The 24,582-nt window shown below is 37.3% G+C and overlaps 1 protein-coding gene across 1 annotated transcript in view; it reads left to right on the forward strand.

The window, feature by feature from the left end:
* Positions 1-24,582, forward strand: part of COL25A1 (collagen type XXV alpha 1 chain) — a 504,028-nt gene that overhangs the window by 413,815 nt on the left and 65,631 nt on the right. Inside the window, exons 13-16 of the mRNA XM_052642063.1 lie at positions 2,461-2,514; positions 7,209-7,253; positions 15,249-15,281; positions 15,681-15,716. Coding sequence (XP_052498023.1) covers positions 2,461-2,514; positions 7,209-7,253; positions 15,249-15,281; positions 15,681-15,716 — 168 coding nt within the window. The remainder of the gene's footprint in view (positions 1-2,460; positions 2,515-7,208; positions 7,254-15,248; positions 15,282-15,680; positions 15,717-24,582) is intronic.

Here is a 24,582-nt window from a genome sequence, read left to right on the forward strand (position 1 = left end):
GTAACCATCTTTTAATGTCATGGCTGCAGTCACCATCTGCAGTGGTTTTGGAGCCCCCCCAAATAAAGTCTGACACTGTTTCCACTGTTTTCCCCATCTATTTCCCATGAAGTGATGGGACCGGATGCCATGATCTTCGTTTTCTGAATGTTGAGCTTTAAGCCAACTTTTTCACTCTCCTCTTTCACTTTCATCAAGAGGCTTTTGAGTTCCTCTTCACTTTCTGCCATAAAGGTGGTGTCATCTGCATATCTGAGGTTATTGGTATTCTCACCCTTGATTATGTACAAAGGGCATATCAAAATTTTCGTATAATGGCCATCGTTATTGTAAGTCAACATTTTTGCCATTTTCTCAAGGAAAATGCAAATGATTGCAGTGTAACTTTATAGAGGAAGAAGTTCTTCCATGAGTTAAGACTTTAGCAATTATAGTACAATAACCCAGTATAATCGTAAAACATTTTTTGCCCTTTTAGAAAGACACTATATGCTTCACATTGCCTAGTTTATCTGGTAGGTGTACAAAATCATCTTTAAATAAGTTACATTTAGTCCAGGTTTGTATACATTCTGGAGGTCATTTATTAATGAGGAGTATAAACCAAATGATAATGAGGATAGAAATATTCATCACTAGCCCTCCTGATTTCTAGATGCATTCATTCACCAATGCATAATTATATTAAGAGCACAACCTCTTAAGGCAGAGTTGTGTAAATCTGGAAAAATTACTTTACCTTTCTGTGCCTTAGTTTCTTCATCTATTAAAGAGAAATAAACATAGTACTTATCTCATAGAAATTTGTGAGAATTAAGTGAGTTAATGAATGTAAAATTCCTGGCACTTAAAAAATGTTACCATTTTACTAAGGTATGTGTTTTTGAAGGTAACAGCACAGATAGGAAAATGTCATAATTTCTGCCCTTCAGGCAACTTAGAAGTGAAAGTGAAAGTCATTCAGTCATGTCTTACTACCCGATGGACTATACAGTCCATGGAATTCTGGAGGCCAGAATACTGGAGTGGGTAGCCTTTCCCTTCTCCAGGGGATCTTCCCAACCCAGGGATCAAAGCCAAGTGTCCCACACTGCGGGCAGATTCTCTACCAGCTGAGCCACAAGGGAAGCCTAAGTATACTGGAGTGGGTAGCCTTTCCCTTCTCCAGGGGATCTTCCTGACCCATGTATTGAGCCAGGGTCTCCTGCATTACAGGTGGATTCTTTACCAACTGAGCTATCAGGGAAGTCCTAAGTCAGGCAACTTAGACAACATTCTTAAAAAATCAACTAAATTTGCTATGAACCTAAAACTACTCTAAAAAATAGTCAACTTAAAAAAAAAATCAACTAAGGAGCAGCTTTTTAACCCTCGTTGGAAACAAACTTGCCCAGTAGTTGAAGCACGTAATAAATGACTTGGGAATGTTTTTAAATGAAATTCTAGTTGCTGTAAGTTTAAGTTCATGGAAATAACAAAAGCCACACTGCTTTCTGTCTTCTCCCAGTTTTATTGAGTTACAATTGACATATGACGTTGAGTTAGTTTTAAGTGTATACCATAATGATTTGATATGTGTATATGTTGTGAAATGATTACAATAACTTTGGTTAACATCCATCATCTCACATAGTTACATTCTTTGTCCTTGTGATGAGAACTTTTAAGACCTACTCTCTTAACAGCTTTCAAATATACCATAGAGTATTATTAACTGCAGTCATCATGCAGAATATTTTTCCTTTGCTTCTGAGCACTTGAAAATATTTTTCCTCTTCCTCTTTGGAAAACAGTTGTTGGTTCAGAGTCTAGAAAGACTGATATACCTCATTATCTTTCTGAAATGTGTAATCTTTCTAGCTAATAGTCATCATCATTTTCTCAAATACCTGTCACTCAATATGGCAATGAAAACCACAACCCTGAATGTTTATTTTAATCATCTTTACAGTGAAACTGGGAAGAGAAATCAAAGCCATCTTTATTTTTGTGTCAGATGTGTCTAAAGGAATTAAGTAGATGTGTGTATGCTTCAGGATTTAGGTTTGGAGATGCTCTTTTTCCTTAATTCTAATAAATACAATGGCTTAGTCTCTGTTTTCCTGAGCTGAGGAATTGCTTGAAAATTCTCCATCCAGTCTTAAATTTTCAGATGTCTTTTACTCATTCATCAAATATTTACTTGGTGCACCTAGCACCATGCTAGATGTTCATTTCCACTGGTAATTGGCTTTTGCTTTCTTAGTGAAGAAAAGACTGAACACAAGAAAATTAGCCCTCTTGTATCCCTGGTCCATAGCGCATAGAATTTTGGCCTAACCAAGCTAACTTGTATAACTAGTTTAACATACTATGTACTTCTTGAGTATTATTGGATGGTTGGTTATATCCTCTAACAATCTGTATAACGTGTTGATTTTGTGTGTTTAACTTAGTAGTATCTTTTTTTTTTATTTTGAGGGTGAACCCGGGTTGCCTGGAGCAGTAGGACAGAATGGAATACCAGGGCTAAAGGTTGGTGCAAAGAAAACCAAGCAGAATCATTTGAGGCATGATTTTTCATGAAATTTTAAGCTGTTACAATTTTTTATATCCCACTGGTTTTACTTGGATGGAATCTTTTGTCAATAGTAAAATATGTTATAGTATAAAACTTTGTGACTAGAGAATAAATGATGTTCATGATTCTCATTACATTAAAAACACAGAGAGAGTGTAGGATATGATTGTCTAAACTTTGACTTCTGGGATACTTAACATGAGAAAGCCCATATTTCAAATATGACTTTTGTCATTTTACCACTTGATGAATGTATTAAAACATAGGTCACATCCACGCTACCAAGGTTCACATAATTTTTACAAGACATGCTAAAGAAAATGTTTACAGTGCCACTGTGACTTTTCCTCGAGATTTGGCCACCTCTAAAACCCAACAAGTTAATCAAATGAAAAGCATAATATTGATCAATTTATTGATCAATTAAAGTGAATTAATTCATTTTAATCAAGTGAAAAGCACAATAAAAATGTAGCATGTTTGAAATTTAAAAAGGGATGTAGTCTGCATTACTAAATAGGGAAAAAATGTAATGGAGATTTGGGGGGTGATTCCAAATTTCCTTTGTTTCTGAAGAAGAAATGAATCTGTTAAACATAAAAAGATTGGTGACAGTTTAGTTTAAACCAGATAGGCAGACAAATCCCGAATCCTTTGATGAGTGACCATCCCTTGAAGGACAGAACTAATGTCTAATCCCATCAGCTGTGCTGCTGTGTATCCATACCCACAGATGCCCGTCAGCTGATCTTACAGATCACATTGCTATTGACAGGCGCCTAGAACAGACCTAAAATTTATAGACCTGTCCTTTGTCCTGCAGGAGAGGAAAGAAAATATTCCTTCTGGGACTACAGCCATTTTCCTATCTTCTTCCCTCTCTAGCTCCATGCTAAAAAGTCAAATGATAGGAGTTAATGCTTAATGCTTGTTCTGAGTACTGTTCCTCTGTTGCTTAGCAACCACCAGGATGGCTGTTAAGCAGTGAAAGATAACCAGAAATTCAAAAAGCCAAAGGGTCCAGCCAAGTTTCAGGGAGTGAAAAGAGTGTTTCCTTCAAAGTGACTTTAAGAGTGCATTAGGATTTTTGAAAAATGCAATAACCTCCTTAAAAATAATTTTTAAAACAGTGTGACCTTATTGCAACACTTCCTCAAGCTTTTCTTAAGAAGGATATTATCGTAATGTGTGTGATTTGCTGTATATTTACTCTCTGATTCTGTTCCCTGTCTCTTCCTGGGTAAAATGAAAATGAGACTCTTCAGAACACAGTTTTGTGTTTTGGTCTTTATACTGTCATAATCATCATTTTTGCATAAAGACATCTCTCCTAAACTCACTTAGATTCTGCCTCAATCTAGTATATTTTCTGAAAAAAACAATGCCTCCTAAAGTACACCTGATTTAGAACCACGGTGGTTAACAACAGACTGAAGAACATTCATGACATTGTGAAAGGGTCCAAGTTCAGGCCTTAGTCATGTCAGGGCAAGATATTCTGGTGAACTACACTGGTACTCCAGACCCCAGAAATAATCCATGCAAACAGGGAGTGCTTGGAATGAAAGATTTCACGGAGGGATGTGCTAGCTCACCTTACTGAGTCAGAGTCTGGTCGGAATAAGATGTCCTAATCTCAGAATTGCCTCAGCATTGCTCTCCTTAGTGCCCTAAAAGCCAGGCTTTGCTGATCATCTTTAGTCCTCAAAAGAAAGGAATTAAGGTGACATTTGCTATTGATATCCATATTCAATTTTCCAAGAAATTCATCATTTGTGTTTAGAAAGCAAGTATATATTGGCAAAATAGAATATATCACATATAATTTAACTAGTAGGCTCAATATTTGATTTTGTTTACTGTTGCTTAATTAGGTGCTTTATAGTTTAATGTGTCACTCGCTCTGTTCTTTTGTGCAGGGAGAACCTGGAGAACAAGGAGTAAAGGTGAGATGATTCTGCCTGTTTTTAATCTCCTCCCCCCAGGAGGCACCAAACTAAACTGTGTTTATATGTGGGTAGATAGATAAATACAGGTATACAAGTATATCTTGGAGATACTGCAGGTTCCATTCCACATCACTGTGATAAAGTATATATTGCAATAAAATGAATCACATGAATTTTTGGTTTCTCAGAGCATGTAGAAGTTATGCTATACTGTAATCCTCTAAGAGTTCAATAGCATTATAACTCAAACACAGTATGTATATCTTAACTGAAAAATGATGCTGTTAGAAAAATGATGCCTTTTGTCTTGCTTGACACATGGCTGCCACAAATCTGCCATTTGTAAAAAATGCGGTGTCTGCGAGGTGCAATAAAGCAAAGCACAATAAACAAGCTATGCCTAGATATAGATGTAGATAGATACACTGGCCACTGTTTCTTTAAAACTTCTAATTAATGGAAGGAGAAAGTAGGGTAATTCTTCTGTATGTTCAGAAGTTTGGGTAAAAAGATTTAAAGAAAGGAGAAAGGAGCAAATTTAAACATTCTGTGTCAGGCTTTAAAATGGCTTTCAAAAACCTCTAGGCCTGCAAAATTTCTGTTCTGCCTGCTTGCCGATGCCATTGCAGCACTGTTCTAAGCGTCCATACCTCTATTGCCTCTTAGGTCACTAGGTTAAAGGGACACAGATGTTTACCTGCAGCAAACATACTGAACGTTGTCCCACAAAGAATTCCCATAAAAACCTAAAAAGAGAAACAAAAGGAGAAGCAGAGTGCGTATGTTAAACTTCTCTCAGACAGACACCCTTCTTCCCACTTTGGGGAATGTTCTCTTGCTATGTACTTTACCAGTGTTTAAACGTGTGTTGTCTGTGTAGGCAATCACCAAGATACCACATAATGCTCTTCATAAGTGATACGATCTTTCTGACAAATCAGTATCATCACCACTAATCCCAAAAGAAATACATCGACAGATCCAGCAAGCTTTGTGAATTTAACTGTATTTTTGACCATTGTAAAACAAGAATAAAAGAGATTGATTTAAACGGAAGGTGAAAAAAAAGAAAAAAACCAAAAAAATAAATAAATAAATAAACGGAAGGTGAGCAAAGCAGAAGGGTCACTTTTCTGTCAAACCCTTTGCCTCCTGACCACTCTGAACCAGTTTTCCTAATAAGAAAGTTTGTTGTATTTGTTTTGTTTTTTAACAAAGGGATTTCCAAGCAATTTTTTAAAGCATGCTAATGGACTGCCTATCAAAAGTCCCTCCTAACTGATGATCAGTATATTTATTTGGCATCCAAACAGTTTATGGTAATTAATGTGAAATTAATTAGTCATCAGATGACTCTTTTGTGTAGAAAGTAAGGAGGTGAAAGCAGCAGTGCCAGCACGGTTCCAGGGTCTCATGGGATAAAGTGACTCAGACTCCCGGGCGCTCTGGTGTACACGTCTCCATAAAAGAATTCCCGAGCAGGTTAGCCTCATGCTTATTTGAAACAAGAAGAGAAACCGAAGAAAAAAAGTTAAAATCTCCCTCTCTCAACACCCCTCCTTCTCTCAGGGAAATCATTATCAGTAGCGTCTCTCTTACTTTATGGAAAATGTTAAATGATAGAAATGGGACCTCCTATGGGAGACAGAAGGGTATTCTTATGGAATACAAGAACAATAATGCATTGTTATTGCTAATGGCCAGCTTAACAGCTTACGTTGTGTCAAATATGGTCCTTGTTGCTTTAGACACAGGAATTATTTCTTATAACCCTGTAAAATATTCTTGTCCTTATGTTGCACATAAGAAATTTGATGCAAATAGATTTTCACTTGCTCAGTAGGTACTGGAGCTGGGCTAGGTCTCTGGCTCCAAAGTCTATGATGTTTCCACTAGAACATGCTGTATGACTTAAAGAATTCAGAATAGGATGCAAAACATGGATAATACACAAATGACTTGTTTTCTACTACATTGCTTTGTGGGTAGAAAGGAGATATCAGTGACAAAATAGGCATAGGAGCTCTCAAAACTAACAAAGGAAGCATAAACTCCTCAGATTATTTTGCTGTGATTTTTGAAGATTTTCTAATAAGGTAAAATTTTTATTTACTTTATTAAAACATTTATTTCTCAATGCAAAACCTGTATGCCTAGATCAGTCAATATTCACTGCACAGTTTTGAGGGCTGTGTCATGCACTTTGAGAGCCTAGAGATTTGAGATGGGCACGAAGACAGAGTAGAATTTACACAGATGGAAGGGAAAGGAGAGGGCAGGAGTCCAGGAATCAGGAATGGGACAAAGAAGCAGACAGAAGGGATAAAGCAGAAAGCATATGGAGGGAATCAGGAGAAAGTCTTTCTTAGAGTGACTCTTTAAGCAGAGAAAACAGAAAGAGTTAAAGCAGCTCTAAGTGCCAGAATAAGCTATTAAAAGTCAAGAGAAATTACTTTCTGTTAATATCATGAAATAGTTTAAAACTATTCAGTCATCTTCATTGTAAAAAAGTTTATTTGGACGGGTTGGTATCAGGCAGTTGGTCAAGTAAGGTACATTAGGTCTGTTGAACGTTTACAACAGCTATTAATATATAGTGCCTCCGAAAGGAAACTTAAAATAAGGAAAACTCAAAATAAGGATACTCATTGCTGAGCATCACCACTATGTTTTCATATATTTCTTTTCTCCCCCTTTAGGGAGATGCTGGAGAGAATGGCCCCAAAGGTGACACAGGCGAAAAGGTACAGTGTTTTTCCAAAAATAGGAGAGCATGCATATGAGCAAGAATATTATTTCATTTACATGAAATGGGAGATTTTGAGAAAGTTGAGAGATCATAGCTTAATATGACAAGGTCAGAGATAATTTTACAAGATACACAATTTTACAATAACCACTTCTATGAGTGATTATTCTATAGGTTCCTAGCTACAAATTTAAATATTTTAAAAGTAAAATGGTACTTCAAAAATTCTAGAAAATGTGTAGCTTGGTTTCCAGTAATATGACTCAAGACAAAAACACTCCATTATTTATGTGTAAATGGAGCACTCCCTTTATACACAGGGATGTAAAAATAGAGTTCCTAAAGTGATTCCATTTGTCCCAGTTTTAGGACAGAAGATTGCAGGACTGGGATGAGATGTAAGAGTTTGATGAAAGTTAGTGTCCCTTGATTAGAACCTCTAATGCAGTCTTGAAAATTTGCCTCGACTTAAAATGTACCAAACCCGAATATTTTGTCAGCTTTCATATTGTCCTTTTTAAAAAATTTTAAACCGTTACTAGCATTTACATTGCAGTGATCTGTGGTTCCTCTTCCTACCTCGTGTTTTTTTTCCCCCAGGCTATCACAGCCTTTACTTGGTTTCCTACTTCACAGGCGTCTCTGACGTAGAAAGGAAATTTTTACTTCATTTATGGTATTTGTTTAGAATTGTGGAACGTATGTATTCAGTCCTGCAGTTGTGTCTGACTCTGTGACCTCAAGAACTGTAGCTGACCAGGCTTCTCTCTCCATGGGATTTCCCAGGCAAAAATACTAGAGCGGGTTGCTATTTCCTGCTCCAGGCATCTTCCCAACCCAGGGATCAACCCCAAATCTCATGCATCTTCTGCATTGGCAGGCAGGTTCTTTACCACTAACATCACCTGGAAAGCCCAGATGAAAATGGAATAGTCAGATTTAATTTAAATCAGGCTAATTGATGAGACAAAGAACGATTCATTTAGGCTTGTAGTTGAGAATAGGAATGGTCTAATTTGAAAATTATTACTGTACAGATGGATAATTGTTAGTCATAAAACCGTACCCATAAAATAAAGAGAAATTTGTCTTTCTTATTCTTATAAATATTAATATAAATATGGCGTGGGTAGTAGGGATAGATTAATGACAGTGTCCCTGAGTAGCAATTGTGTTTGTATTCAAGGGGTAGTCTAGAAGTTCCCTGGCACCAGATGCCTCAGGGGTGAAGAACCCGCCTGCCAATGCAGGAGACACAGGAGACAGGGGTTCGATCCCTGGGTTGGGAAGATCCGCTTGAGTAGGAAATGGCAACCTGCTCCAGTATTCTTGCCTGGGAAATTCCACGGGCAGAAGAATCTGGTGGGCTACAGTCCATGGGGTTGCAAAGAGTCAGACACAACTGAACACACACACAGTCTAGATGTTAGGCTAGACTGTCAGTTTCTTGCAGACCAGGGTTTCTTAACCTCAGCACCACTGACATTCAGGGCTGGATAATCCTCCATGGGGTAAATGTTGGATGTCTAGCATCGTTCCTGGCCTCTCCCACTAGATGCCGATAGCATTCCCAAGTTGCGACAACCAACCTTGTCTCCAGAGCTTGCCAGTTGTCCCCCGGGGAACAAAATTATCCCACATTGAGAACCAGTGCTGTGACCCATTTTATTATCTGTCAGATTCAAGTATCACACTGCAATCCACCACAACATGAGTATGTTTTAATACTAATGAGATCAATGGTATACCTCTATGACTTTTTGAAATAAAAATTTCAAACCCCAGATATATAAACATGGATATTATATTTAACTTTCTTGTTTTGCTTAAAAGCAGAGGTCAGCAAACTTTCCCTGTAAAGGACCAGAAAATGAATCCTTTAGTTTTTGTGGGCCATATGGTGTCTGTCACAACTACTCAACTCTGTCATCATAGCATGAGAGCAACCGTAGGCAATATGTATACTGATGAGAGTGGCTCTATTCCAATAAAACTTTATTTCTGGACACTGAAATTTTAATTTCATGTGCTTTTCACATGTCACGAAATATTATTCTTTTGACTTTTTTTAACCATTTAAAATGCAAAAACCATTCTTAGCTCTTGGGCCACACAAAAACAGGTGGCTAGCTGCATTTGGCCCTCCCAGGCCATAGTTGCCAACCTCTGCTTAAAGAAAGGAAATCTTCTAAATGGAGAGCAGTTTCTTCAAGTGAAAACAATCTAAGCCAAGTCTGAGCTATGCCTATGTGGATTTATGTAGAGAGGTTTAAGCTTGAGAAGAGATATTTTTAGAGCTTCATATTTTGAATGTAGGCCAATAATTATTTCTTTAATCACACATTTTTAAAATTTAACATTGTAATACTAAAGCAACTTTTTTACTTTGTAAAGGCTAAATTCATCTCGAAGGAATACTGTTTTTATTTTTTATATTAATGCAAATCATTTACCATACCGACTCACACATAGTAAACTCTCAATAAATGTTAGCTTTCTTACCACATGGAAATGGAAATCAACTAGATTGGTTATTTTTCTTTTTTATCAAAAAGTTAGGTACAAGAAATGCTTCAGTTAAAACGGAAATCATTTCTATAAACTTTCAATGAGTCTAAACAGAGGGTTGTAAATAGGAATATGTAACATATAATATGTAATCTGACCTGTAGCATTCATTCCCAAGAATGCTGTAATTGGAATATAATTTTTGATGTGTTTTTTAAACATTTCCTGCTTCTGTCATATAATTTGTTTCCAGCATGTTAGAAACACTCTTCTCATGGCCTTTGGGTTCAGTATGTGAAACTCATTCATCATTTACCAAGTTTGAGATGTAAAATCAAAAAATGCTTCTTTTCTGCCATTGATGTAGTAAGTTACGTCATCGGCTGATTCACTTTAGTAGAATTATTTTCCCTTTGATCCAGCTCTGCCTGTGGATGGTAAAGCAATCTAAACCATTCCAGACTGGTCATCTGGAAATGCTGTGGGACTGCTGAAAACCTCTGGACTGGGTTTTCTCTGTGGCCAGCAGCTACGATGCACTCAGGACTTAAGAATGACCTGGCGAAGACTGATTTTAATCATACGTGGAGTTACTAAGGGAAGGTTAGGTTCTGCTCTTGGAGTGTTAACCTCACCAACTAATGCAGAAATGGATTTCTTACCTTTTATTCCCACACTTGAAAGTAAATGTTGGTGCATTTAAGTCACTTCAGTCGTCTCTGACTCTTTGCAACCCGTGGACCGTAGCCCACCAGATTCTTCTGTCCATGGGATTCTCCAGGCAAGAATACTGGAGTGGGTTGGCATGCCCTCTGCCAGGGGATCTTCCCAACAGGGATCAAACCTGCATCTCTTGGGTCTCCTGCATTGGCAGGCGGGTTCTATATGTATATACCATTGATTACCGTAGTCCATCGGTATCCCTAGGGAACTGATTCCAGGATCCTCAAAGATATCAAAATCCTAGGATGTTCCTTATTTAAAGTGGGGTGGAATTTTCCTATAACCCATGAACTTTCTCCCATATTCAGTTGACCCTTTAACAATGTGGGCCTTAGGGGTACTGAGACTCTGCCACATTTGAAAATTAGGATATAATTTATAAAAGGCCCACCTTCTACATGCTTCCTTCATATCCCCATTTCCTCCATATTGTGGTTCTGCATCTGCCAAACTCAACCAACTTCAGATCACGTTCAGTTCAATTCAGTTGCTCAGTCGTGTCCGACTCTTTGCGACCCCATGAATCGCAGCACGCCAGGCCTCACTGACCATCACCAGCTCCTGGAGTTCACTCAGACTCGCATCCATCGAGTCAGTGATGCCATCCAGCCATCTCACCCTCTGTCGTCCCCTTCTCCTCCTGCCCCCAATTCCTCCCAGCATCAGAGTCTTTTCCAATGAGTCAACTCTTCACATGAGGTGGCCAAGTACTAGAGTTTCAGCTTCAGCATCATTCCTTCCAAAGAAATCCCAGGGCTGACCTCCTTTAGAATGGACTGGTTGGATCTCCTTGCAGTCCAAGGGACTCTAAAGAGTCTTCTCCAACACCACACTTCAAAAGCATCAATTCTTCAGCACTCAGCCCTCTTCACAGTCCAACTCTCACATCCATACATGACCACAGGCAAAACCATAGCCTTGACTATGTGGTACTACAATATTTACTGTAGATGTTTTTTGAAAAAAAAAAAAATCCCCATACAAATGGACTTTTGCAATTTAAACTCATGCTGTTCAAAGGTCAACTGTACTTTAAAAAGCATCTCTAGATCACTTATTCGGAGAAGGCAATGGCAACCCACTCCAGTACTCTTGCCTGGAAAATCCCATGGACAGAGGAGCCTGGAAGCTTGCAGTCCATGGGGTCGCTAAGAGTCCGGCACAACTGAGCGCTTCACTTTCACTTTTCACTTTCATGCATTGGAGAAGGAAATGGCAACCCATTCCAGTATTCTTGCCTTGAGAATCCCAGGGACAGGGGAGCCTGGTGGGCTGTTGTCTATGGGGTTGCACAGAGTCGGACACGACTGAAGCATCTTAGGAGCAGCAGCAGCAGATCACTTATTATACCTAATACTATGTAAATAGTTGCCAGGGACCCAGAAATTCAAGTTTTGCTTTTTGGAATTTCCTGTAATTTTTTTTTCCCCTAATATTTTTGATCTGAATTTGGGTGAATCCACAGATACAGAACCCAGGGATATGGAGGGGCAACTGTATTGTTAAGCACAGAACAAGGACAGGGTTTGAAACTTTGTCTCCCTCTCTCCTAGTATCCCTGCATCCAGAACATGGCTGGCACAAAAACCGATGCTCAATCAATACTTATTGAATGAATTAATGAGTGATAGAAATGTCCCCACATTCACTTCATTTATCTGCATATCAATGTTGTGTTTAAAAACAATCACAGCCCAAAACAGAAACTTTCGGTACTTGAATGATGGATTTCTTGCTGTTGTTCAGTCCCTAAGTCGTGTTCGACTGTGACTCCATGGACACGCCAGGTTCCCCTGTCTCCCCAAGTTTGCTCAGATTCATGTCCATTGAGTCAGTGATACTGTCTAACCATCTCATCCTCTGCCACCCCCTTCTCCTTTTGCCTTCAATCTTTCCCAGCATCACGTTCTTTTCCATCAGGGCCTTGAAATGATCAATAGCAAAATCAAATTCATTTACCACAAGTATCTTCTAAAGGTATTTTTCGTTTTATGATTTACCCTTTCATTTCAAACCCAATGAGTTTACGAAGCTAAGAGTATACTTAGACACAGTTGGGTGTTTTTCCTACTTTAATCCCGTATTCATTTTTACTTTTAGAGGAAAGAGGATTATAAACACTGTTTTATTTTCACTACAAATGGCAACTCATTCCAGTGTTCTTACCTGGAGAATCCCAGGGATGAGGGAGCCTGGTGGGCTGCCGTCTCTGGGGTCGCACAGAGTTGGACACGACTGAAGCGACTTAGCAGCAGCAGCAGCAGCATCGTCCTTTAAAATGTTTACCTTAGAAATGTCTTCCAGCAGTTGCCTTGCCACTTTCTAAAAGTTATAAAAATTCCTTGAGATTTCACAGTTCTAATTTTTGAAAAGAAAATTGAGATATCACTTATAGTTGTCCATAAAATGAAACTACTCCAATGTCCACAAATAAATCAGCCTTTCAGGAAACTGACCTTTTCTTCATATTCCCTTTCTCTCAGAATTAAATCTAGCCCTTATTCTCATTAATGGATTATCCAGTCACTTTCTGCCTTCAATGCTGGAGACCTGGGTTCGATCCCTGGGTTGGGAAGATCCCCTGGAGAAGGGAAACGCTACCCACACCAGTATTCTGGCCTGGAGAATTCTGTGGACTGTTTAGTCCATGGAGTCGCAAAGAGTCGGACACGGCTGGAGCGACTTTCACTTTCACTTTCTATTAAAACACTGGAATGAAAAAGGTTTTATCTACAGTTAATACAAGCAACTTCCTTTTATTTACAAGTTTACTACAACCATTATGCCTTGTTGTCAAAATGAGTACACCAGTAATTCTTCTCTTATTCTAAAAAAAAAAAAAAAAGCACATGGCATTTAAGAAGTCCAAAATTCACTTAGCCTCAAGTTGCTTCAATATCCTCATCTATTGAGAGTAGTAATATCTGTCCTATCTCTTAGGAGTGTTGTGAGGTAAACATGAGAAAAAAAGGGACTTAGCAAAGTCAAACTTGCTTTTATGAATACAAAGGTCTTATTGTGCAAACTTTTGCAGCCCTGACTCACTGGTATTGATGGCTCTCAGATTTGATTTAGTAGAAATAGAAATAAGTACTATTTTATTAACCACATTTATTTCACTTCCCATTCAGAGCTCAATTCAGTGTTAATGTTGGGGAAAAGAAACCAGTATCATTTTATAATAAGACAGTGTTTCGGGTCCTCTTCTATATGTTTCATCATGTTTTAATTTTTCCTTGAGTAATAGCAGCTACAAATGTCAAAGAAACTCATATGTTTCCACAAATAAGCTAATTTATTATTTTCTTCTCCTTCCTAAGCTCTTCTTTTTCTTCCTCAAGGTTTTTGTGTTTTTCATTTTGATTCTTGGCTATTGACCTGCTGGAAAACATTCTTTCTGAGATATGTTCGTTCATTCACTGTATATGTATCCAGCATATTTTATTTAGACACTGCTTAAAAATAGGTACTGAGCCTGCCCACATGTGGCTGATCTTCGAATGGAGGGACAAAGAAAGACTCGGCAGAAAACACACGCACATAATCCATAGGCAGTGAGCATGCAGGACACGCAGAGATGCTGCGGCGTGAGATGTGGATATGAGGGGCGAGTGTCTAGGTTGGTCGGTGAGGAGTTCAGGTGAAGCCACTCAAGACTTGAACAGACAAGCTGCCAGCCGTGGGAAAAGAAGACAGCAACTGAGGGAGGGAGCAAGTATCCCGTGTACAGAGGCCTGGGGTTTGCCTCTTCTCTAGAAGAGACTGATGCACAGCTGTAGTACGAGGAGGGAGGCCCTGGGACTCTGTGAGCACTTGTGCAGAGAGAACAGCCGAGGAGACCCCAGGAGGTGTCTCTCTCCTTGTGGCTGTTTCTGTTTTCTTAACAGTCATCGTCTACATTTGCTCCCTCTTGTTTTCCTTGTAGCGTGTTCATGAAAGAGAGGACCAGAAGGAGCTTGGAAATCTTAAGCCTTTGTCTGGCATCACCTCAGAAATAAGCAACATCCCAAGCACCCCTGAATTCTCTCCCAGCAGCGTCTATCTGCCCATGGAGAGCAGATTTGCCTTAGGAATGTAGTCACCCTCCATCCGGATGGAATACAATGCCTTTTAGAAAACCAGATTCTATCTCAAGATTTCCTCTCAGATCTTCTGTGGGTCCACCCACAAGTCATCCATCATCCTGTAACTTTCCGGTGACCGTGTCACAGTGAAATAAGTGTAGGGCTAGAAAAAAACGTGCCAGTCATAACTGTGGTGTGCTTCACGAGGAAAGCAAACTGACCGGCTCCGTGGCTTTTTCCAGCTCAACATCATTAACCCTTTGACTTCATCTACTGAACTCTGACTTTCTAAAGACCAAAAGAGTTAGGGATCTCCTAGCAAATGATAGCCAGTGACATTAATAAATTCCAGAAATGGAGAAAACTAAAATTCCAGATCTGTTCATGTATTGCTTTAGAACACAACTGTAGCACTCTATCAGGGGAAGAGATTCATATTCATATATTTCTATTTATTTCAAGGAATGTAGTCCTCATGTATTTTGCATTCAAAGTAGTTTTAGAAAGTATACTGTTGATCTTGGAAATTATTGACATCTTCACAGCCATACGGATACAAATTCTTAGGGAGCATAGTTTGACCCTTTAGTCATGGCATTTCCCTTGGGCGCTCCTGTCAATAACGGCTCTCTGTGTGTTTGTGTGTTTCCTCTCCTCATAACTTGTAGAATAATCTCTCCTGGGTTTCATTTTAGGGTGACCCCGGATCGTCTGCTGCAGGAATTAAGGTAACTATATGCTTTCAAGCGTTTGTACCCCAAGAGTTACAGTTTTGACTTTTGTATGTCTCCTCTTTCTCTTCTCTTTTACCAGTTTGGATGGTTCTAACTCTGTTTCTATTCTCCTGCAATAATTGGCTTCCAAACACAACAGGGAGTATCTGCTGGAAGTCTGATAAAGGCTTAAACAATCCCTTCCTGATTGGTTTTAATGGAAATGTGTGTTTGTACGTAAGCTTTAGACATAGTCAAAGCAGGAAAAAAAAAAAGGTTCATTCACTCTATTACTCTCTATATTACTAGATGAAATGCATGTGTCGTCAGGGAGGCTGAAAGTGTCCAGGGGTCTAACGGTTCTGGAGAGTTCTTTTAAGACTGCTTTTTCCATCTTTGGTTTTCTTTGCCCAGGGAGAACCCGGAGAATCTGGTCGTCCAGGGCAAAAGGTAATATCCCTATTCTAGTGTGGTTTTAGTACTATTTTATATTCACCATTTTACCATGTCTGCTATCCACTGTGTAATATGAGACCAACTATTGAAAATGATGCTGTTTTCATGCTTTGTATGCAGTGTTATTATTTTTCATTTTAAAGGGTTGATGCTGACCATAGCAAAAGTACAGACACATTCTGTATATGTGAAAGGAAGTTTTATGAACTAAAGTCTGCATGTACTGAACTGTTTAATACTAACAAGGATCATCGGGGTTGGAATGCCAACAACTTATCTTGCATGTTTAAAGATACTCTGCATGTTTCTATCTTTCACGAGAAGAAATGAATATTTACTAAACTGTGTCAGTAGGGGATGATGGACAGTTCTTTTAAGATTATGTTCCTTTCCTCTCATTTCAAATACTTCCCAGCTGATAGTTTTTTATGTGAATAATATCTACCTAAGCAATGAATGTTATGTTGTACAAAGAGATTTGCTCATGAACTAAATTTTAGTTGTAGACACTAGCCAAACCACTTTAACCAATCTGTAGTCACATACATTAATTTTTTTTTATCATTTGTGCCTCACTTTAGTGATAAATTAGAGGACATACAGTGAATATGTTTATTCTCATTTGAGTCTGAAGCTGGAAACAACTGTTAGTAGTTTATCATCTAAGCATCTGGATATCAATGCCCAGTGCAGATTTTAGATAACAGATGTAGCTGACAAGTAAATGTGAATTCCACACTAGGTTAAATCTCCTAAGATCATGACTCCGCCTTTGTCTAGCAGTAACTGATGTTATAGAGAAAAAACATGAATAGAGACATAGAATATACCTCATTAGTATAAAGAGAAAGAGAATAAATCCCATTGTAGTAGTTTGGAATCTTAAAACCTAACATTCAAAACTATTCCCACATTCTTGAAGTTATTGAGAGGATCATTGCTTTGTTTAAACACTTAGGATTAAAGCATTTTTTGAGAAGGTCTTTCATGTCTTTTAATATGTCCCTAATTTAACAATAGGTTTTTCTCTTGAAATTAAGAATCTGAGAGAAATGATTCATTAAGCCTAGTTTTAGATAAAGATGAGACTTTTCTGAAGAGCCCAGCAGAATGCTGCAAATTTTTCTGTCCAATGCCTAAAATTTCCTACTGATTCTTTATGTAAGAAATTTGAAATTAGTGATGTCACAGAGATCCATGATCTGTTTTGGTGTGAAAGAGCATCTGACTTTCTCTAATGAACTAGTTTTAAGTTCCTTAGTCTTTAAAAATTGAAGGCTAAATTTAAACTGCTCTCCAAATCTGTGATAAGGTAAAAGAAATGTCTGCAAAACTGGAATGTCTGTTTGAAACACAAAACAAATTTGCTATAATTTCATATAGGTTTCACTATTTTCAGGGTAGAAGATCCAAATTGATTTTCAATTGGTTAATAAAACAGTGCCTTATCATGATTACTTAAAAATATATTTTAGATTCATTTCTGAAAGTTTGTAGGTTTACTTATGGAAACATTGGCTTTTCTTTGCATTTTATTTAAAACCTGTTTTAAATTATATTGAAAGAATTAGATTATATCTGAATGAATATGTGTGTGAATGAGTATGTGTATGAATATTACAACTCATCTGAATGAAAATGTGCCCTGAAATGAGCAATATCTTTTTCATCAATATTTAGGCCAGATTCTACACTTTGATGCAATATCAGTTTCCCACAAATATTTATGACTCCCTTTGTTTAATATCTGGATTTGGCAATACTTACTCCAACATTGATTTTAAAGTAGAGTGTTCCCGTGCTTGCTGGTTGCTTAGACTGGAAAATGACAAACAGAACTGAGTACAAAGGCCATTCAAGGACTCTTCAACATTTGTCTCACCACTGTAGAACTGTGTTGTGGGTTCTTTGATATTTAAGCTTCTGCACTGGGGATGTTCTCAGAAAGTAGAGAATACCCTGACAGAACTGAAGTGCATTGATTAATTCTCCCCTTTCTGGTATTTTGCAGTATGAAATTTGTTTTTTAGTAACATTCATAATGTAGGAATGATTTCATTTCAGTTTTTTTTTTTTCTTCTATAAACTCAACAAGAGAGTCTGTGAGTGATATGTGAGTTAGGGTATATGTATTATAAGGTGAGTGTGTAGATTTATGAAATAGGCATTGTGTTTCATCACATGAATTTTTCCTTCCTAACTTCTCCACAACCAGTGACATTGGTGTGGTGGTCAGGTGGTGAGCCTACTGCCTATCTAACTTCTCCACATCTTTTTGAAATATATATATATATATATTTTTAGTTTTAAAAGAGTGGAAATGCTTGTTGCTCCATTGAAAGGGACCAGCACAGTGGAAGTATATCTAGAAACACCAGGCATTGTCACAGGGACATGGGGTGAAAGCAGAGAACTGACTTTAACAGCAGACTAGGTCTCCAATAATGGAGAATAAAGAATGAAAGGGAGAGAAAAAAAGAAAACCAGAAGTATAATGTATCAGTATAAAGTATAATCAACTTGGACAAGTAGTCTTTGAGTGGAATAACAAAGCAATTCTTAGTTATGACCCAGACCTGACCTTGGGCTGTACATGCCCAAGAACTCAGCTCAGAGAAGCTCTGAGTTAAGAAATAGGCAAGAATGGAGACATTAACTGAAAAACGGTCTCTTAATTAAAAGATAAGCCTTGATGGTGTAAAAATAGAAAATTTATATAAGAAGAAACATCTTCCTAAAAGTGTTGAGATGTTTCTCGAAGGGTCAAATTAAATGTTTTATAATCTTCTATTATGTGAACTTTTAAGGAAACATAAATTTGGAAAGGTCAAATTTGTAAAAATCCAAGACTATGAAATAATAATTACTGAAATATTTGTTCATTAAATAGTACATTTATAACCTTTATACCTACATATATATGCATATGATATAGGGAACAGCTAAATGCTCAAACTCTGTAAGTATTCAATCTATATCATAAAGTATTCCATAATGTCTTATACATCTTTCTCATTGTGAGAAACATGGGTGTGTGTCTATGTATGCATGTGTACGTAAATATCTTACTTTAGTCATTGATCTTTTTATTTTGGTGGGAGGGAAGAGTTTAGTGAGAAAGCTTTTGGAAAAACAGTGTTACAACCCATATGTTTCCACATGTCTTAAATAGGATGTCTTGAGTTTGGGGGCGGGGCTTTTCTAAGACAAAACAAAACTATGAATTTGTCAGCAATATGCTTACTTTTATTATTTGCATATTATACTGCAGCTTACTGTATTTTCAAGGGTCTTATACTTTTTTCTTCGTAAAAGAGAATCTTCAGTGAAAGATGGATAAGATCATTCTACTAGATCTTGCTAAAGTTATTTATTGAAGGGGAAAAGGGAAAGAAAAAAGAAAATCAAAGGTATAATGTATCTGTGTAAAGTTTAATCTACTTGGATACGTATTCTTTGAGTGGAATATCAGATTCTTAATAATTATTCTTTCTTCTCTGGCTTAATCTCATCTTAGTCTTGTTCACAACGCAAACTTTTATTCATGTAGTTTCAAAAAGAATAGCTTTTCTTTTGCATTCCTGAAGCACCTTTGACCTAAACCATTAGGAAAGTCGTTGTTCTTTCTATGTCTAATCCTACAGCTTCATATAAACAGCATCTGAAGTCATTTTGTGATCATACCAGAGCAAATGATAGTTCTCCATTGTTTGAAAGTAATAATATTAAAGATTACATGTCTGGTTGCTGTTAGTAGACTTTCCTTGAAATAGGATTGTTCAAGCGTTTAGAGTAGAAGGAGTTTGATGCTCTGTCTCTTTAGGTATCGTTGTCACGGCACTGGCTTGCAATCCTGAAACGGTGCGACCCTTTCACCGTCAAATCTTATTTCCACAATATTTGGTCACCTCAGCCCAACACAGGATGGGCTTTCATTTTCTCTAGCAATTTTTTTATGCTTTTTTAGTGGAATTCAGGAGATTTTCTAAGCAATAGAACTTCCTGTCAGTATACTTTGTGCTTAAAATAATGTAGATGATCCTGTGAAAATGAGAAGATTTAGCTTGACTCCAGGGTGCTCACCTAAAATGTGCCACTTAATCTCAAACCTGTATTCAGAAACAGCTGCATGCTTAGCTCTCAGTAGCTAAGCTGGGCTGCCCCGACTTAACAATTGTCAGCTACATGGGCTGGAGTTCAGTATAATCTTAACCATGCATTTATCTTCTCATCATTCAGGAATGGAAAAGAAATACTGTTATACTTTTTAAGTGAGGAAGACTTTTCATGTGTATTGTTTTGATGTGGCCATCTGTTCATACAGCCAACTCTTGATTATCTGAGGTAAGAGGCCTCTGGAGTAGGGTGCATTGTTCAAATGCAAGTAATCCTCATTTCAGCTGATAGCTTCAGCTTCCGCAGCAAATCATTTACCAGACATTAATAAAACATACGGGTTCCTTCTCCTTTTCTCTATCTCACCTTCTGGTAGTAATGATGATGAGCAAGGAACTGACAGGGAAAGGGAAACTCCTGAAAAACCTGCATAAGGGTCGCCCCATCCCTGAATCAAGAGTTGACTGAACTGTATAATCTCACCAGATGTCTTGAAACTAGACAGTATATATTATATATATATATATGTATACTTACAGCAAGAATTCAGCTGGGAGCATTTGCCATGTTTGTCTCAGATACTGTACCTGAGTGAATACTGTTCTATAATGCTGTGTGATTTTCCTATCTGTGTAGGGTGAACCAGGGCTTCCTGGGCTTCCTGGACTTCCGGGGATAAAGGTAAATACACACTGACAGTCTTGGCTTTGTAGAAATGTCATTGCGGGAGTCACAAAAATGAAAAAAAAAAAAATTGAAAGCTAAAAATATACAGCTGTTCTTTAAATACTCACCAGCCATTTCAACCAGTTAAATTTTTAAATTAAAAACCAAGCACAGGTAGCAGAAATAGAATTACAGGCAGAAAACACACTTATAGTTACCAAAGGGGAAATGAGGAAGGGGGTAGATTAGGAGTGTGGGATTAATAGACACACACTACTGCATGTAAAACAGATAACCAACAAATCCTACTATATAACACAGGAAACTATACTCAATATTTTATCGTAGATATATGTTAACTGAATCACTGTGCTGTATACCTGAAACTAACACAACATTGTAAATCAACTATATGTCAGTTAAAAAAGAAAATGAAGCACAGGTATTTCTGAGTTTGTCATGGCTATTTGTATATATATTCCACTAAATAACCTACTATGCCCCTTAAATAAATGTAAAAATCATTTCACTTGAAGTCATAGGAATTCTTTCAAGTCTAGAATGTCTCCCTTCACATTTAAATTTTGCTCTTAAAATCCTATCAGATTTTGACCAGAATTAGAGTCTTAACATCCCCATAAATCTAACATCCAGGCAGCTGTTTTTGTGATTCACCCATTATAATAATCCCTCCAAAGTGTTTTGTGCTTCCACTTCCTGTCAATAATTCTCACTGCAAACTACAAATCATATTACTAAGCTTTATTGATCCACGTACTATTCCCATAAAATTTGTATGTGTCTTTTTAAATAACTGCTTAAAGCTTAGTTTGAAAACATTGTTTTACATGTTTTTAAATCACCTAAAGATGTTAAGAAATGGGTTTTTTGTTTAAAATTTTTCACGTGGCAACTGACAAGGCTTAAAAGTTCTATTGCCTTGCCTGTCGTCACTCCCTTAAAATCAGCTTCTTATTTTAAGGTTCTTTTTTAATTCTAGAACTGTTTGATACAATAACAGAATGCAAGTAGATTTTTCTTTACATCATTCTTATCTTATAGGATTTTAAATTAATCTCAAGAGTGCTTTAGATGATTCTAAAATTAGCATTCCTAGTTTGAGTAAGAGAGTTGGACATACTGCTTTATGAAGATGGTATTTGAAATGTCTTACATGCATAATATGATTTTAGAATAAATATATTAAATTACTGAGTTCCCAGACATCATATGGTATAATATATAGTATTTTATGAGGATATTTGTTATAATTAACAGATATGAAAGCTATGAATTCCAGGCTGGCTCTCAGAAATTTTGGTTTTGCTTTTTGTTTGATGTTTCCAGGTTAGTATTATAGATGTTTGGATAGGTCCTTTTAATATATAATCTTTTGTCTTCTCCATTGAAAAGTACACTCTATGACAACAGTTTACTAAAGAATTGATATAATTTCCTTATCTTTTGATATTTAGCAAAATAACTTAATAAATTGAATGTGATCTCATACTGTAAATATGGGATTAGTAATCCTGCATTACACATCTTTAGGAGTCCCACACATTAAAAAAAAAAAAAAAAAAAAAAACCTTTTTACTAATATTTGGAAAATCATAGATTTTTTAAAACAAATTTAAGAAAATTATATTCAGCACTAATTTAAAAGAACCTGATAGCATTTTAAATAAGAGGGGGAGGGGTGTATTTAAAAGGGGGAGTATTTTGGACAGACTAGGGCAGGATTTCCTGCAGTACTTGCTTGTAGGTCAGCTGGGCTCTGCCACCAGCATCAGTCACATGCCAGGAAGCTCAGTGCCTCGTGGAAATCCAGTTGTCCTTTCTCCTGAGCATGAGCTTTCTTGTCGAGAGAGAGTACATAAGGTGAAGGTATTGGGTTTCTTCCCTCGAAAACAAACAAACAAAGCGACTGTTTTTCCTCATTACCTTTGATTTCTGTCCTCCGCCACGAAAAATACACCAGTGCATTTCCCTAGTCATCAGTGGACCAGTCCAAAGGTTTCGAGCGTTTTCAAACTGGGAAAGATGGTGGTTTGCCACCTCTAGCTAATGTTTTTATTCCTAGGGTCATGGGAAGTTGCCAGACAAATTTTGTTGAAATCTTATAGCTGACATTTTCCATTGTTTTTCTAAGCTGACTGGTGACTATGGTGAAAAGAAGCTATTGATTGACAAAATCCCTTTCTATCATTCACTAGAGATACTTTCCTAGGTAATTATCAAGTGCTGTTGGGTAACTTGTCAGTATTCAATTTAAATCACCGGTTCTATTTTGGATTAATAGCTCTATCTTCTCTAGTTCAGAATGTAAGCGATATGCTTGCCTTATAATGCAGTACATGCTCCATATAAATGAGTAATTCTGTAAAGGAGACAATTTAAAAACACGTCATAGTAGTAGTCATTGGATATTTTTAAATGTAGAGTTAAAAGTTTATAAATTTATGATATAGCTTCATTAACTTGGGATATTCTTTATTCCTTTCATGTGTCTTGCTTCTACTAGGTAGCTAACCATAGGACAGTCAACCTTGATTTCACAGTTTGAATGAGTAATAATATTTAGAAGATGAAACTATCATGTATGGATTTAGAATGCGTGGTAGCAAGAGCATTAGTCATAACCTTCCTAGACCTGTGTTTTTGTTTACCCTTTGGAAATACTTCCTGTTGCTATTCATCTCCTTATCTGCTGGTACTCCAGAGAGCATGCAAATGCCATCCATTATTTCCAAGACAATGAGGAAACCAGCCATGACATACTAGGGAAGCTTTGATTGCCACCTGTTGCTCTCCAGGAATGGTTGGAAACTTAATGAGCATCCACTAGCCCTTGCACACGGCTCTCAGGAAATGAGCAAAGTGCCTAAGTACAGACAGCAGACTCATCTATCTATTGCCTCAGAGTCCCACTCAGAGAAAAGTGCTAATACCTTTGGCATACATAAAAGTCACTAAGAACAGGCATTGCTTAATTTCAAACTACTCTCAAGCTTCCGGCATAAGTATTGGAAAGTGCGCTCACCATGTGGAAGACATTTGGAATTCCTATTTCATGCATTCATGGTTCATATAGTGTTAAGATGTTCAACTGGGAAAATTAAATTATGCACAATGTACCATGCAAACATTGGTCTTCTGGAATAAGAATTGAGCTTAGAAAATTATTTTTATAAATAGGCCTTTAAATACATTTTTCATGGGTAAAGCTTATTGTGACTAGCTTTTCCAGTATCACTTAAAAGGGGAAGATTTCAAAGTTCCTATTTTTAAACATTTTTTTCCTTTCCATACATTTTGAAACATTATTTACCCTTTTCATGGTTATATTACCCTAGTCATTAAGTCACGACGGACAGTGATCAAGAGCCTTGACTTTACAACCAGACTGCAAGTGTGTAGATCCTGGTTCTACCCCTCACCAGTTGTGAAGCTGTGGCATGATACTGGGCAAGTTACCTAATCTCTGTGTGCTGGGTTTCCTTATAAAATGGAAATTATTATTGTACATAACTCAAGGGGTTGTTGTGAGGATTAAATGAATTAATATATGCACAGCTCCTAAAATAGTGCCAAACATATAGTAAATGAGATATAAATTTTAGCCATTGTTAATTCTTTCTCTTGGAGCAGCTCAGAATATTGGAAACATTGATTATGCACCTGTTCTATAGAGTCTTACCTCCTGTGAGTCATTTCAACCTAGAAATCATAAGGCCATTTATACCCTGCAGGTTCATAGATGTAACTGAAAACTCTGTAGTGATGGTTGAATGTTACCTTTAAAAGCAGTAAGATAACCTGCTTTCTTACATCACACCATTCATCTTTTCCTCTAACCCAGTACATTCCAAGAACAAAGGATAAAGGAGCACAGCATTCTGGGCATAAGACGTGGTGCTAAGTTCTCCTTCCCGACACTGTTCACAGGAAAAGCAAAAGCAAAACCTGACATCTAATAATGAAATACTCTAGGCCCCATTCATAGCGTTGCCTAACCCCAGACATTTTTTACAGATATGGATTTTCAATGCTGGCTTTTCTCCTTTCAACACTGACT

The sequence above is a fragment of the Budorcas taxicolor genome, chromosome 6 (genome assembly GCF_023091745.1).
Source record: "Budorcas taxicolor isolate Tak-1 chromosome 6, Takin1.1, whole genome shotgun sequence".
NCBI classification, from domain to species: Eukaryota; Metazoa; Chordata; class Mammalia; order Artiodactyla; family Bovidae; genus Budorcas; species Budorcas taxicolor.